The 16658-nt window shown below is 45.8% G+C and overlaps 2 protein-coding genes across 8 annotated transcripts in view; one reads left to right on the forward strand and one right to left on the reverse strand.

Annotated features, from left to right (window-relative positions):
- The window catches only part of DEAF1 (DEAF1 transcription factor), a 44378-nt gene extending 40934 nt beyond the window's left edge, over positions 1 to 3444 (forward strand). For 2 of the 5 annotated variants that reach the window (XM_075928248.2, XM_075928247.2), the window contains exon 12: positions 2373 to 3428. In XM_075928248.2, the coding sequence (XP_075784363.1) occupies positions 2373 to 2477 (105 nt within the window). In that variant the 3' untranslated portion in view covers positions 2478 to 3428. Of the gene's footprint in view, positions 1 to 2372 lie in introns of all 5 variants that reach the window. The other 3 variants (XR_012903684.2, XR_012903683.2, XM_075928246.2) reach the window with 3 other exon arrangements.
- Positions 3445 to 13293: 9849 nt separating this feature from the next.
- Positions 13294 to 16658, reverse strand: part of DRD4 (dopamine receptor D4) — a 101628-nt gene continuing 98263 nt past the window's right edge. For all 3 annotated transcript variants that reach the window (XM_025185555.3, XM_075928257.2, XM_075928256.2), the window contains one exon: positions 13294 to 13564. In XM_025185555.3, coding sequence (XP_025041340.3) covers positions 13362 to 13564 — 203 coding nt within the window. In that variant the 3' untranslated portion in view covers positions 13294 to 13361. The remainder of the gene's footprint in view (positions 13565 to 16658) is intronic.

Here is a 16658-nt window from a genome sequence, read left to right on the forward strand (position 1 = left end):
GCTGCCACCCTGCTGTTTGGAATATTAGGAACAGGTTTTCTCAGTTTTGCAGCTCACCAGGTCAAAGTAAATGGCCATGGTAAAATGCAAATCGAGGTAAGGCCCAGAACGGGCCCTGACCCTCTCACCAAGTGAGATGGTGGGAGCATGAAGCTGTGGCGACTTGCCTTTTTCTGATCGATCAAATTTGTGTTTATTTTTACCCTAAACAGGGCTTTGTTGTGCCAAGTGTGGGAAGTGTGTCCCACAGTGGCGTGCTAGTGAAGGCCAGTTTCACTCCATCAGGGGTGGTGAACCAAAGGGGAGAAGTCTGAATCTCTGGGAGTTAGCAACATGGGGAGGTAGATTTGAGGTGACTCTGGACTGGAAGAGCTGCCAGGCATAGCGAGGCTGGGGCAAGTCTAGATAAGACCTGAATGTCTGTAGGCTGGCTGCTGGCATCTGGGCTCTGAGTCCTAGCAGCATCACACTGAGGCATTCAAGGTGATGGGGCAGATGGAGCTAGAACCCTGCCCTGGTCTGAGTGATTCCCAGAATGTCACAGAGGCTCAGATTAAGATTTAATGTAAACCTTCCCTTGGCTCTTCCTGCTTTGGGAACAGCTTTCCAGAATACATTGTTCTACATTGTTACTGAGACCATAGGTAGCTTGAGATCTCTGCCTTTGGTGATAACATACATACACGGATTGGGGCAGAGTTTAAGCAAACCAAGGAGTTACTCACAATTTCCCAAGAGGGAAAAATGAATTTGAAAGTTGAGGTGGTACTGTATGACTTTTAAACCAACTTTTGTTCTTTTTTTGTGCTGTATATTCCTTACTTTCTGCTCGCTGGGGCATTCTGTACCTATTTCTTGCCTGAATTTAAAGGGGAACCAAAAATTTTGTTTAGCCAAAGTTATGTTCTTGGAGCGTGTCCTAATTCAGTCCTGTTGGTTGAAGCCAAATGCAGTGAGAATAAATAATCATTTATTTAATACTAAACAAATTAATGCTCTTCTCGTAACTTGTAAGCCACAGTTTGATGTGAATAGTAATTACTGCTGCAGTTCCATTTAGAATGCAAGTGGTACAATAGTCAGAAAATGAATGAACATTTGCAAAATGCTGTTAAAATCTAAAAAGGACATTTTCCGGAGAGTCCCAGGGCAGCAGTGTCACGCATCATTTTTTTACTAGTCAATGCAAGCGCCTGTTCCAGGCACCTGGCATGCTGCTAATGCTGTACAAATAATGCAGGACATCCAGTTGTTGGTAGCTGCAACCCCAAACTCTGTCTTCTCTAGATGGCCTATATTAGACTAGTTCATTTATGATCTTCATCCTTCCCCTGCTGGTCTGTGGTCCCATCATATCTTTTGAGTTAAGTAGGTCTAGATTTGGTTAGTATTTGAATATGAGACCAGCAGGTGAAAGAGGATATTACTAGAAAGGGATACAGGAAAACCTCGTTATTGGCAGAATTGCTATTCGCCGTTCCGCATATTCGCAGGGGTCTCCTGGCCTGGCCTGCAGGAGGAGTGGCGGAGGCTGGGACCTGTGGGGGAACTCACCATGGCTCCTGGCAGCTGCAGTGAGTTCCCTGCGGGGGGCTGTGGCTCCCAGTATTCATGAATTTTGCCATTCGCGGTGGTGGCAGGAATGCATCCACTGCGAATGGTGACAGTTTCCTGTACTGGCCAAGACCAACTTTCCCCTGTTTGTACTGAAACAGTGTCCCAGCACAGTGCTAGAAACCTGTTGTTTTTCAGATGAAATTTACATCCAAGGTCCTTGCCATTTTATGATCGTTAAAACTCCTGTTGTATTTTTCACCGGGGTGTGGTAGCCCTTTGGTGTCCTAAGTAAACTCCAGTTAGGGGAATTGACCTTCTGCCTTTCATTCCCTTTGATTTCAGTCAGATAGGAAGTTCATTCCTTATGTTCTCTCCTAAATTGGTATGATTTTTCTGTGCACTGTTAAGAAACTGCTGCATTTCACTCCAGTGTCAGGGAAGTGGTTCCTTAATGTGGTTTATAAAGCCTGACAAATGTGTAGCGATTCTTTAAGGAAACAGACATACTATAAAAATAAGTGTTCCCAAGTCGTTATCTGGTGCTGCTGCTATTGGCTTTCACAAGATCATACAGAGTATGTCGACACAGCAAAAAAGATTCACAGAGGTTAGTCTCAGGGTCCAGGTCAGCTGATCTGTGCTTGCAGAGTAGATGCTCTGACTGGAGCCCAGGCTCCGAAGCCCAAGTTAGTTGACCTGTGCACAGAGGGTCACAGCAACAAGCTTGGCACTGAGGTGTGTTTTTTCTCTTTAGATATACCCACCGTCTTCTGACACTGTCTCTCTTCACGTTCTCTCTGCATGCTCCTTTGCAGGATTGGAAAGATCACCAGCACATGTGTGGTCAGTCAGCCACAGTCACGGTGCAAGCGGATGAGGTGCATGTCACAGACAGCGTCATGGAGAAAGTTGCAGTCTGAAAAATCTACGTCGCTGAAGTCCTAGATAAGAAGGGAAGGTGCTTGGCTGGATCAGCAAGCTGGATGGGAGCTCATGTTGTTGGTTATCTAGGATCTGAACTCTTCCCATCAGTGAGCTCGTCTTCCAAAGATGCTTGAGCACCTTTCTGCAGGCCTACTTGAAATCTTAGCAAAGCAGACACTAAGGATACATTATCTGGGAAAGATAACTAGACTTGCTGATCAGGAGGCCACCCCCACTTAAGGAACTTTGGACTATAAAGTAAAACTTGCAAGATTTTGTAATGCACAGCAGAGGGGTTTCAGTGTTAGAGCCATCTCTTCTGAGGGCCGTCTACAGTGGTTGGAATGAAAGTTAAGATGTGCCAGTGTTCCATTCCACCCCATGCTACCCTACCTCTCATGTGAAACAATAAATGTTCCTTCATTTGTTTAATTTAATTTTCTTTAAAAACATATATCATAAAACTGTGTTCTGTCAATAGAAGCCCCTTTTTCTAATTCATTTCTCCCCCAGGGCTAAGTTTTACATATTGGAAATTCTGCACTTGTATATAAACAGAAGATGTCATGTCATTAAACAAAATACAGTGAAATCATGAAAGCGTGTTACTGTAATATTCCTTTTACACCAAGAGTGTTTGCCGGAGCACTGTTAAACAGAAAGCATGGACCTGATTGCTCAGCACAGTCAGGTGAAGCAACACAACACTGTTTTTGAGCTGCCTTTTTGTGATAACCATCTTGCCAAAATTGGATCTACCTGAGCCAAAGTAAGAGTATAAAATGGTTTCTTTCCTGGCATTCGCATATTGATGGTGGAACTTCTCTGCAGCTATTGAAACAAAATGCTGACAGTTGAAGTAAATGCCTACAAAAAGGGCTAATTTAGCTAAATAGGCATAGCAAGGCAAATTAACAGGTAACTTAGGGTATGTCTGCACCTGCACCCTCTTTCGAGAGAGGGATGCAAATGCAGCTGAGTGAAATTGCAAATGAAGCACGGATTTGAATTTCCCGTGCTTCATTTGCATATTCGCATTATGGCGCTATTTTGAAAAAAGAAACGCTGTCTAGATGCGGTTATTTTGAAAGAAAACCCTTCTTCTGAAATAACCCTTATTCCTCCTACAATGAGGTTTATTTCAGAAGAAGGGTTTTCTTTTGAAATAATTGTGTCTAGACAGCGTTTCTTTTTTCGAAATAGCGCCATAATGCGAATATGCAAATGTAGTGTGGGAAATTCAAATCCGTGCTTCATTTCCAATTTCGCTCAGCTGCATTTGCATCCCTCTCTCGAAAGAAGGTGCAAGTGTAGACATACCCTGAGACTTATCAGGCGAGGTATCCTCAAATACACTGAACCTGGGGCTTGCCACTGACCTGTAAGAAAAACTTCCTCCATGCTTTCTTTGACCCAGGCAAGAAATCTACTGACGTGCCTTCCTCATTGTTTCTGTTCACTCAACATGAACTCACCATGGGACTGATATCCTGACTTAAAATTAAGCACAGTCCCAATCAGTAGACTGACAAATGGGCAGAAGTTAAGGGATGGTTCGGTGAAATTCCAGGACCTCTTATGCAGAAGGTCAGACTAGATGATCAGAATGGTCTCTTCTGGCCTTAGAATCAATGAAACCTAATGTTATTGTAATAGTAAACCAGAGTTTGCTTTAAGAAGGGGGAAACTGGTTTGCAATCTCAGGTTAGACTCCTGTACTGCTGGTATCACACATGGTCCCTCTCCAGTAAGATTGCTTCTGCTAATAACAGTCTCTTGTCTGGAGTTCCAGCTGGAACCAAGAAAAACGGGATGGTTTGGAGGATAGTTTTGATAGAACATGAAGCCTTTTCCCCTAGGAGGAGGATTGAAATCTAGCACAGGTTGGTGGCAATAATTATCAGTCACTGTCTGTGTGTAATTGATCTTAATTGAGAACATATTAGGGAAAAGAGAAATATTCTGTGTCTTCTCATTGGTAATTTGAGTGTGTTCGAAGTGGCTCAGCTTGTTCCTTTTCCTGACTTAAGTGAAGTACTTGTTTCCCATTCTTCTTGGTTGGGTTAGGAAATGCTAGAAGGCAAAACTTTTTTGAGCTACTTTTGAATTCACCAGAAGCAAAGTTGTGGCTGTAAGTTAATAAAGCTCTTGATCGAGGTATAGCTTGTTCTGCCAGAATAAGGCAAAATGCAACTGCGCATCTCCGCAGACTCTCACACCAGAACATAGAGAGGGGCCTTAGATAACAGGTAGATTAGCTTGGAAATAGCACCTCTGAGTGTTAATATTGCAGACTAGACACACCCATTGCTTTTAGACTTGAAATAACTATTTTCATGGCTTTTTTTGTTTTTTTGTTATCCTCATATTCATTATCTTGTTAAGAGACTTTATTCACCATCAGAGAGAGAAAGAGAGAGAAATAGTTCCGTACTGGTACTGTTGGAGGAACAGAGCAAAAAATGTAAATTTGACGTACTGGTAACTTGTAACTAAAGATCCTGTGGCATTCTCTATTAAGAGCCCTGCTGTTCCCCAGATAGTCCACTCAGAAAATTACTGCTTGATTTGGTTGGTTGGTTAGTTTTTGGCAGCAATTAAAACGTTGCTAAAAATGTCTGATCAAAACATTTGAATCAGTTCTAACGGTAGTCAAAAAACCCAACAGCTTTCAGTAAAAGGACTTGTTTGTTTGCTTGTTTGTTTGAGTTTTGGGGGAGGAAATTGACAAAACAAATTTTCTACAAAATATATTGTCAAAAACTGACCATTGGGATCAGCTCTAATAATTTATATTCTTTCCCTAAGTTTCTTCTACAGCTTAATTTGGAAGTGTTGTTTTTCTGCATTTCCTATGCTAAGCTATTGCTATATGAAATGAATCAAAAGGGAGACTCAGGGTTTTAAGTAGGGCAGAAATTGTCTGGTTTTTTACTGTCTAGTCTTCTAAAATGCTTTGGCATCCTTAATACTTTGTATGTATCTGTATAAAAGCAGCTATTGGGCCTTAGCTTAGCTTTCCTTAACTTAATAAGGCTGTTTTATGAATAAAGGACTATAGCAATAGTGACGCGCTAATAGTTCCCATTTCAAGGCATATAAGTAACATAATAAATTATTGAGCAAAGAGCAGTCTGTGTTAGTAAATCATAAAAGTAGCTTACGTGAGCTGCAGATTGTTGCATTTCAGTTAGTCACCTCAATTCCCATGAATTACTTTTGTAAGTCTTGGCCATAAAATATTGGAAATGTCCTCAACATGGTCCAAGCTGGATAATTCAAAAATAGCTTTTTCCATGTTAGCTTAATTATCGTGTTGTGTAGTTTTTGAGATATTTAAAATAGTGAGTTTCTGAAAATGTGCCTTGTTTTCTTAATGTTAACTCTGTATAAGTGCAGAGCTCATCTCCCTGGCTAGCAATCAGTTCTTGAAAATGGTTTCTCCTTGCATTCCTTATTTCAACTGAAACCTTTTTATAACCTAAGCGTGACAGATGTGCAACAAGGCAAAAATAAAAGTGGTTCTGCTTTGCCCAAACACAAAATATCAGCAGGCTCTCATTCGGGTCTGTTATTATGGTATAAGTCTGGAGTAACTCCATGGACTTCCATTAAGATTATATTCTTGATATATAGTGTTATAACTGAGTGGGCTTTGGTCCCTGTTCATAGCTATGTCAACTCCATGATTGATTTCTAGCTCTTCATTTTTTGGTTGCTTATCTGTTGAGTATTTCAGATGATTTAATAATATCTTGCATGTGTAGAACCTTCCCTGCAAGAATTTCTAAGCTCTCTGAAAATGTGAATTCGACTGAACTGATCAAGGTATTGTCCCTGTTTTATAGATGGGGAAACTGAGGCACAGGCTGTGTGACTTGCCCAACTAACATCATGTATTAGTGGTGAAGCCATAAATAGAATTCAGTGGTGAAATCAGGGCCCTGATAAAATCAGTGGCAAAACTCCCATTGACTCCTGTTTTGTCTCACCCTCAGTCCCCTGCTCTAACTAACGACTTGACCCCACTGTCTCCTTTGTTTATTGGCAAAATATTTTCATATCCCCCAATTCCGGTTCCAGTTTCCTGCCTTTGCCTGCCAGACTTCCCGCAGCTCTGAGTTTCTTATTTGCAAAAGTGTCAGGAAGCACCAGGCCCACATCTTATCTAAGCACAGTGGGAAATACAGCCCGTGAGATGCTAAACATTGTCTGCAACGCTTGTGGCATGGAATGAAGTCCTCCCTGCTGGGATGTTGGGGGGCGGCATAGTTGGATTATCTCAGCCACTAGAAATTATCTGCCCGCAAAGACACCTGCCATTTTGGGGAAGCTGAAAAGGGCACAATAGTGTTGCTCAAATCACAGATAGAAAATCTTACCACCGCCCCCCCCCCCCCCCCCCCCCGGCATGCAAGTAATGCCTGCTGTACCTCTGCCCAGCCTCAGGCAGTGAGGAGGTTAATTTTGGTAATCAGGGTACCATCCCATGACAAAGCAGGCTAAACTTGCCCCTGGCAGAAGATAATAGAGCAGCATTCGGGCTGGAATTGGCCTACTGTGACTTAGGAAGCAACCGACTGACATGGCCCTTCAGGCCACAGTCCAAGTACTTTTGGGCCCTGCCTGGGGAGCCCTGTATTGGAAACGTGGATACATCCTTTAGTTACCAGTGCTAGGGCGAAGTGGGGAAGACTACCCTGGGATTCTGGCCTTGCTGAGGAACGTGGGGCACTAGGGAGCCGGTCAAGGCCGACTCAGAGACACCATGTAGGAGAAGGCAGAAAAATGAGTTGCAGCCTGTTGAGAATGCTAGAGCAGGCTCTGCCCAGTGCCGTGTTCCCCTCTCCCAGTGCAAATGCAGCAGCTGCAACGGAGGCCACCAGCTGCTCAGTGTGCCTTGGGGAGTGCAACATGCTGCCCCCAACAAGGTGCCATGCTAGCTGCTGCAGCTGTTTGAAGGGAGCAGAAGGCTTCTCTCTCCCAACCCTATTGCAGTAGGGGAGCCCACTCCCAGGACCACCACCTGCCAGTGCTACTGAGAGGAAGAGGAGCCGTCTCCGTGAGGTACAGAGTTGGGGAAAGCCTCTTGGTCAAGGTGAAACAAAATACAGGTCTATGTAGCACTTTAAAGACTAACAAGATGGTTTATTAGATGATGAGCTTTCGTGGGCCAGACCCACTTCCTCAGATCAAATAGTGGAAGAAAATAGTCACAGCCATATATATCAAAGGATACAATTAAAAAAAATGAACACATATGAAAAGGACAAATCACATTACAGAACAGAGGGGGCATGCGGGGGGGGGGAAGGAAGGTAAATGCCTGTGAGTTAATGATATTAGAGGTGGGGAAGGGAAGATGTCTGTGAGTTAATGGTATTAGAGGTGATAATTAGGGAAGCTATCTTTGTAATGGGTAAGGTAGTTGGGGTCTTTGTTCATGCCCCCGAGAGTGTCGAATTTTAGCATGAATGCCAGTTCAGAGGATTCCCTTTCAAGTGCAGATTTGAATGTCTTCTGAAGTAGGATGCATGTGATTAGGTCATTGAGACAGTGTCCTTTCTGGTTGAAATGGCAAGAAACTGTTTTTTCTTTGTGATCCTGTCTGATATCTGTTTTGTGGGCATTGATCCTTTGGTGAAGTGTCTGAGATGTTTGTCCAATGTACATAGCAGACGGACACTTTGGCACATGATAGCATAGATTATATTTCTGGATGTGCAGGAATATGTGTTCTTGATCTTATAACTCACTTGGTTAGGCCCAATAATGGTGTCAGCAGAGTGAATATGTGGACAAAGCTGGCAACGGGGTTTGTTGCAAGGGAAAGTACCAGGGTTGGTATTAGTGTGGTATGTCCTGTGGTTGTTGGTAAGAATCATCTTGAGGTTAGGTGGTTGTCTATAGGAGACTATGGGTCTGTCTCCCAGAGCTTCTTGGAGTTTAGTGTCCTGTTCCAGTATAGGCTGTAATTTATTGATAATGTGTTGGACAGGTTTAAGTTGGGAGCTGTAGGTGATGACAAGTGGTGTTCTATTGTTGGTTTTCTTGGGTCTGTCTTGTAGTAGATGGTTTCTAGGTATTTGTTTGGCTCTTTCAGTTTGCTTTTTTATTTCTCCGGGTGGGTAGTTGAGGTTTATAAATGCTTGGTAGAGATCCTGAAGTTTCTGGTCTCTGTCAGTGGGATTAGAGCAGATGTGGTTGTATTGAAGGGCTTGGCTATAGATGATGGATCATATGGTGTGTGCTGGATGGGAGCTGGAAGCATGTAGGTAACTGTATGGGTCAGTGGGTTTTCTGTAGAGGGTGGTGTCTTGGTCAAGGGGTATTGGCCAGGGAGGGGATGGAAGCATTTCTAGATATGGGGGTGGGGGATTCGATGAACTTTTGGAGTGGACAGAGAAGGTCTTAGCCAGGGAAGGTTACATCCCTCGGGAAGCTGGTGGTGGCAGATCCTAGGGTGGAAGGGACTCGAACCCTCCGCCAGCTTCCTGCTTAGTCACCACCAGTTTCTCCAGCCCTGTGTTCCAAGGGTGCCATCTCTGTCCCTTGGCCCCTTTGTTCTTCCTGCCTTCCAAAGGTGCCAGCTCCATCCTTCGGGAAGCTGGTGGTGGCAGACTCCTGGGTGGGCAGGAACCCTTAGCCAGGGAAGGTTACATGCCTCCCTGGCTGGGGAGGGGGCTGAGGTCTCTACCCATTCCTCACTATGGAAGATGATGGCTGTTGTCTCTTCAAACCCAGCAAAGACAACCTATTCCCAGAGCTACTTTTCCATTAGGGCTAGGGAAACAGGCCCAGGGATGGGAGGGGAGGAGCTGATTTCCAGCTAGTGCTCTGCATTGCAAATGTGATGTTTTTCAGTCTCCCTGGGTATAGCTCACAGCTTGCGACTGCAGAGTCATTTTAAGAGCTGTTCTGCTCACTTTTAAAAAAGTGAGCTGCAAAAACAAGGAAATAGTCTTGTGCCCTTCTTATGCTGCTCTAGGATGGAAAATCAAGCCCAAAAGAGTTTATTTTAGTGAAATCAAAACAAGTTTTTACAGTAGAAAATGATCCCATGTGAAAGAGGAATTCTCGGCAAACGTCCCCGTTGATGGGAACTTCATACTACCCCGTAGTCAGCTGAATCAGAGCTAGCGTGGGTGAGTATACACGAGGCTTTCTACATACTGAGTTAAACTTGGGGATCTTGTTAATTCCTGTCAGATTGATGGGCTAGCTCTTGGAAGGGTTACTGCTGTTACTGAGACTAAAACTTGAATGCCTATTTAAGGCCCAATGCCTAATTAACACTCTCAGAAAGGGAAGCCTGCATTAGGGCTCCCAGTCCCTTCCATTAACGTGTGAATCTGCCCAATGAATCTCCAAGACCCTCCAGCAAAAACGGAGACCACCAGATGTGCCAGTCCTAATATTTATAGTGTGGAAAAACACTTTTCAGGGACTAACGGTGTTGGAATAAGCCTCGAGTAATCTGGTACAAAAATGAGGGCTGGTTTCTTGCTGAGCCTGGCGCTCTTTGCAAAGACGACAGCTAATTGGAAAGGAGCGTTGGCTACCCTGCAAATTGGCTTTCTTCATTTACCGCTCTTGTCAGTTTGTCAGGAAACATCAGCGTCCCTTTCATCAGCGAGTTTGCCTAGTATTTCACAAGCTCGTTAGCAAGAATGGAACTGTTGAAAATCCAGCAACTAGTGTTCAGGGAAAAATAAACATCTGGATCCTAATGAAACTCAAAGTAATTAACAGCTGCACATGCAGCCATCTGAAGGCTGTGGTACTGTCTGTGGCAGGGCGATGCTCCATCTCTCAGCAGAGCCTTTGTATTTTGTTTGTTCTCTCTTTTATGTCATTTTCTTTTCAGTGCCATAATCCTAATGCTCTGCATTTATAATCACCACACACACACGCGTGCGCGCCCCCCTCAAGAGCTAACAAGGATTCTCCCTTCACAGCTAGAAAAGTCAGGCGTAGGTAACTGAACACCACTGAAAAGTGGGTCACAACGTCTGAAGCGCCTATTGATTGCAAATGACTCCACACCTCTGACAAATCAGGCCACGATAAGAGGCAGCTCAGTGTAAATCAGTGGCAGAGCTGGGATTAGAATTTACTTCTTCCTGGCTCTTAACCTTGCACTCTGCTTGCTAAGTCACAGCTCACTGACACGGCAGGAGGGGGGTTACGTTGAATCTCAGGCTGCTCTTTTCCCTGTTTTTAAATACATCCTTAACTCCTGTCAGAAACCATGAGTGATACTGGCAGAGCAGGTGCCAGCTCTTGCCAGACTTACTGAGTCCTGATACCCAGGTCGGATGACCGATTTGCACATCAGGACCGCTACGGACTTCTATCAGAGTTTCCCTCAGGATAGCCGGACCGTCTCGCCCGTTACGTTGGGGAGGTGGAGCATGAGCGTGAGTCCTGATGTATGCATGCTGGAAATCAGCCCGTTTCACCTGTGTTAGTCTGGCTCAGATGGGGATTGGCTGTGTGACTGTGTATTCAGACGTTGGTAGGCTTGTACGGTGCTGTGTGCATTAATCTCACTTATAATATCATCTCGTGCTATGAGGCAGGGGGTTTTCAAAGTTGGGTGGGGCAGGCTGTGAGACGCTTTGTTTGTCCAGCCACCCATAGGCACGGAGCCTCGCCGCTCCCATTGGCTGCGGTTTACCCTTTCCAGCCAAGGGGAGCCTCAGGAAGCGGCATAGGCCGGGCTGCTGCTTCCCACAGCTCCCCTTGGCTGGAAGCAGCAAACCACAGCCAATGGGAGCTGCAGGGCTCCGTGCCTATGGATGCTTAGATAAATAAAGCATCTCGCAGCCTGCCAGCAGCTTACCTGGGTGAGCCCATTACCCAACTTTGAAACCCCCCTGCTATAAGGTAATATTTAAGTTTCTGCTTTGTAACTATAAAAAATGTTTGCTCTGAAATTGTGAACCCAGTCAGCAGGTATTGAAGGCCTATCAACTGAACGGGCCAGTGTTAATTGCTCCTTCGTGCTTACGAAGCGTCTGTGTGCAAAAGGCAAATTCAAATAGCTGCCACAGAAAATTTTCCTTTCTCTTTTTGCTGTTCTGAGTCTTACAGGGCTGGAGCTACAAGATCTCTAGTCAACCTGGCTTAGCCCCAAAAGACATGCAAAGATGACAGATTAATACAACTCTCTCATAGAGTAATTCATTTGTGTGCATCTATATGTTTGCATGCTTTATTCTTGTAATAACTCATGTCTTAGGACAAAGCATTAGTTTATTACAGCACTGGCTACGGGTATAGTCTTTGGTTTGAGATCTGAGTGACTGGTCCTTTGGGCCTGGGAGTAACCTATATTGTGATCTTTGCCATAGAGCAACTGCCTGTTACTAATGCCAACTTGCCTGGGTTGCAAAATAGCTTGGCAAACAGAAGGGCTGTGTCTGGTGCGATCTTGCGCAAAAGCGGCCGTTTTTGCGCCAAAACTTGCTGCCTGTCTACACTGGCCACGAGTTCTTGTGCAAGAACACTGATGTTCCAATGTATGAAATCAGAGCTGCTTGCGCAAGAACTCTGATGTTCCCACTCAGGAATAAGCCCTCTTGCGCAACTATTCTTGCACAGGAGGCCAGTGTAGACAGGCAACATGAATTTCTTGCACAAGAAAGCCCTATGGTTAAAATGGCCATCGGAGCGTTCTTGCGCAAGAGAGCGTCTACACTGGCACGGATGCTCTTGCGCAAAAGCACATGGCAGTGTAGACACTCTCTTCTGGAAGAGTTTTTGCACAAGAGCATGCCAGTGTAGATGTAGCCAAGGAGTTTGTCTGTGACTCCAGGGTAAGACTGTTAAAGTGCTTTAGGAGTTCACACTTGGTGGGTTTAAAGCAATTGTAATTGTAAAGCATCTCACCAATGAGGGCTCTCTGCCCTGAAGTGGGCTCTCTCTCATGAGCCAGGCATGCTCCTGTGACCAAGCTCTGTTGGGGAATCTGATTGGATGAGCAGATAGTTCCACAGCGTGGCTAAGAATCTGCCATGGAGACCTGCCTCAGTGCAGTGAGGCTGGAGGGCCACAGTGTAGCTCTGTCCCTTTTGAGGGAGGGTAGCATGTGCCCTGCTTCGGACTTAGCTAGTTTCATGCCTGATGCAGCAGGGGCCCTGACTATGCTTGTCAGGGAAGCAAGGAATGCTCTGGTGGGGCTTGGCCAGAATGGAGGAATCTAGATTGAAATATTTTCTCTTGTGCTCTTTGCTTTGGTGTCTAACAGCAGAACCTGCGCTTTGAAGTATTCTCAGCGATTGCCCTGGCCCGTCTATATTAATCTCCCCTCAGGTCGTGCTGCAGCAGTGCCAAGAGAGGGTTCTGACCTGTTAGTATTTACACTCTAACCGCCTTCTCTGCCCAGTAGATCTGTTTGCCACAATGAGGGCAAGTGCACACCAATGTTTATCCTACTGAATGCTGGAGTAGCCCTCAGAGCAAAGCAGGAGATAATTAAAGATTCCTCGCAGTTGACTCCCCAGCAGGTTATACATGTGACAGGCTCATGCCTTGCTTGGAAGTATCAGGCATTGGCTAGTGGAAGAGCCAGGCTAATGGACCATTGCTCTGGCCCCTTCCCAATCTGTAACCATAGACCCAATTTTTATTCCCTTGTATCAAGAATTGCATTAGGCCACGGGTACTAGACTCCATGGACAATTCTGCCCAGGACCGGCGCGTGCTGTTTGGCTGTTAAAAGTGCAGACTTTTCCCCACCTGCATGGAAAAAGTGCAAAACACAGGAATGTAGCAAGAAATCAAACTTTAATGAGCTATACAAAAAAAAAAATCACACAAGGTCCTCATCTGTGCTCCAGGAATTAGCTCCACCCTGCCTCCAGCAGGAACCATCATTAGCAGAAGACGTGCATAGCTTTGCGGAAGAATTTCCTGAACTCTGTGTTGAAGATGGTGTAGATGATGGGGTTGAGGGCACTGTTCACGTAGCCCAGCCATGTGACAATGCTGGTGACCTGGCTGGGGACTGTGCAGGATTTGCAGAGGGCTCTTGTTATGTGTACCACGAAGAAAGGTGTCCAACAGAAAAGAAAAGCACCTGTGAGAGAGAACACAGCACAGTCAGCCACGCTGCACACCAGTACGAGGGGGAGGGTCCTGGCATGGATGGTGGGTGAAGCTGCTGTGTGGGGAGGCAAATTCCCCAGCTTGTGCCCCCACCCATGCTCTGCCCAGGCCCTGCCCTCTCCACTATCTTCCTCTTCTCTCTGCTCACCCCTTCCAGTCAAATCCCAGAACCCAATCTAGCAAATGACATGGGGGAGGGGGGGATTTGTTCTAACGTTAATGGCATCTATTTGCCTCTGCATGCTGCCTTGTGAAGACTGGACAAGCAGAAGGTACATAATTAAAAGGACTAAATTTGAGAATAAAAAAATGTCAGTCACAGGGCTGGGTTTTTTTTAATATAGCCTGAAGTTAGAGATTTAGCTGCAAAAACTCTGTAGTAAGGTTGTCAGTTGTCGTGGTGCATACAATATTAATTATTAGGCAATCCATGATACATATGGGTTACGTCTACACTGTGCATTGTTGTGAAAGAAGATATGCAAATGATGCGGGGCAATGACTATCGCCACACCTCATTTGCATACCTAATGAGACGCCATTTTGTGGAAGGGGATTTTGTGCAAGAAGGAGCTGTCTACACTGCTCCTTCTTGCACAAAAAACCCGCTCTTGGGCGCCGTTCTTCCTAAAAATAAGCAGCAGAACGGCTCCTGCGCAAGAGGGGTTTTTTGTGCAAGGAGCAGTGTAGACAGCGCCTTCTTGTGCAAAAGCCTCTTCTGCAAAATGGCGTCTCATTAGGTATGCAAATGAAGCGTGGCAATATTCATCGCCGCGTATCATTTGCATAGCTTTTTGTGCAACAAAATGCAGTGTAGCCGTAGCCCTTCTGTTTTACATTTTCGTCAGTATTTTTAAGTTGAATTCGTAAAGCGATCATTCCAGATCACTGCCTATTTAAACTCACAGAAACAAAGGCATTTTAAATTATCAGTCAGCGCGACTGAGTGTGGTTATAACAAAGTTTGTTGTTTTTAGAAAAGGGCAACACTAAGTTATCGTGATTTTTCATAAGACATTTTTATGAAAGTTCGCTATGTTAAAATATGGGTCTAAAGCCTGTAGGCATAACAAAGGATTTTATAGCCTAGTAAGGTACTGATTTTGGTGGAGGGTTCTCTTAAAACTAGTTCATCAACTAAATGGAAGTAAAAGGGAAATTCGTTTGCCCAGCTATCTAGAAGAAAAAAGCCCTTTAAGGGCTCTCACCAGCAGGGGGTAAAATGGGAGTAGGGCTGGATAGAACGGACAATAAGGCCTGGCCTGGTTTGTAGGGTTGCTAGGTGTCCAGTATTGACCTGGACAGTCTAGTATTTTTGCCTCCCGTCCTGTAAAAAAATTCAGAAAATACCGGACACCTAAAATGTCTGGTACTTTCTGATTTTTTTTCCCAGCCAGGATGCAAAAATCCCAGGACATGAAAATCCGGGTTACACAGGGCAGCTATCCGGCCTGGCACAGGGAGACAAGATGGTGGACAGCCACCGGCAGCCTGTGAGGACTGAAAAGCCTCAAAAACATTTCTTAAAGGGGCCATGCTGTTTTTTTTTTAAAAATTTTCTCAACAGAATTTTTTTCCCCAGTGTTTTTTTGTTTTGGTTTGGTTTTTTGGAAGAGGAGGGGGGATGTTCACTATTTTTGGTTAAACCATCTGGCAGCCCTATGTGGGCTGCTCTGGCCAGACCAGGCTGAGCCTGCCACAAGTGGGGGCCCCTTGGGCTAGGCCCCCGAGATAGGGTTACCAGGTGTTCAGTATTTGCGCACTTTGTCCAGTAAAAAACATCAGAGAATACCGGACAATGTCCAGTATTCTCTGATTTTTCCGGCTGCACACCGGACGCAAGCCTGGTGTGGGTGGGGGGGAGCGGCTGGAAGGCGGGCCCATGATTGGCACTAGGAGCCTGTGATTGCACAGGCACAATCACAGGCTCCCAGCGCTGATGGCTGCCCTGCCTCCCAGCCTGGGAGTCACAGCTAGGAGGCGGGGGCTGCGATCGCTGCTCTGGGCGCTTCAGAAGCCTAGCCGGGGCAGGAGGAGTGGCTGGGACTCCCAGCCACTCCCTTCGCCCCCTCAAGGCTTCTGTGCAATCACAGGCTCCCAGTGCCGATCTTGGCACCGCCTCCCAGCTGGCTCAATTGCGGCTCTGAAATACTGTGTGGCCAGTATTTTTTGGGAGTCCATCTGGCAACCCTACCCCCAGAGGGTTGCAAGTGTCTGGTATTGAAACAGGCAGCACAGTATTTGCACCTTCCGTCTGATAAAAAATTCAGAAAATACTGGACATCTAAAACGTCTGGTATTTTCAGTTCTTCCTGAGGCCTAGCTCAGGCACCTGACAGAAGGCCACCTGGGACATGCGGTGGAGGAGGAAGTGGGGAGCGGCTTGGGAATTAAAGGGGCTGTGACTGCATTTCGGCCCTGGTCCTTTGCCCGCCCCCCCCACCCCCCCAACACTTTCTGTGGGTTTTTTTGTTTTTTTTTGGTGGGGGTTGGTATTTTTTGTGAAACCATCTGGCAACCCTAGCCCCCCCACACTGTACATAGATACATCCCCGCAGTCACTGTGGTAACCAGTGGCAAACCTGTATGTTGCAAAACGTCTCATGGGCCACACACAGACTCTAATGGGTCTTACAGCCTGTAGGCCGCAGGCTGCCCACCAGTGGCCTAAAAGGTCCCCATGCTCTCCTAGTGTGCTTGAATCAGCGAGCAAGTAACAATAGTGATGCCTTGAGCATGCAGGACAGAACAGAGGTGCGGGGGAGGGCGGGAGAACCCCCCTGTCATTGTGGCTCTTTACCACCTCCCTGATTGGGGGTGGGGGCGCAATGCTGTTGCATTTAGGGCTCAAATGCTTGCTGTTGGGGGTGCATGGATTAAAGGGTGTTCATGGCATTGCAAGAAAACTACTTCAAAGTCATGCAAGGAGCAGAGGTATCTCAGAAGGGCTTAGTCTTTAATAAGCTGACTGATCTCACCATCTAGATCAGGGTGGGGAACCTAAGGCCAGGAGCAGACGCAGTCCCCAGCTTGCCTGGGTCTGGCTCCCAGGGCTCAGGGCTCCT

This window comes from Pelodiscus sinensis, chromosome 5 (genome assembly GCF_052426305.1).
Source record: "Pelodiscus sinensis isolate ZL-2025 chromosome 5, ASM5242630v1, whole genome shotgun sequence".
NCBI classification, from domain to species: domain Eukaryota; kingdom Metazoa; phylum Chordata; order Testudines; family Trionychidae; genus Pelodiscus; species Pelodiscus sinensis.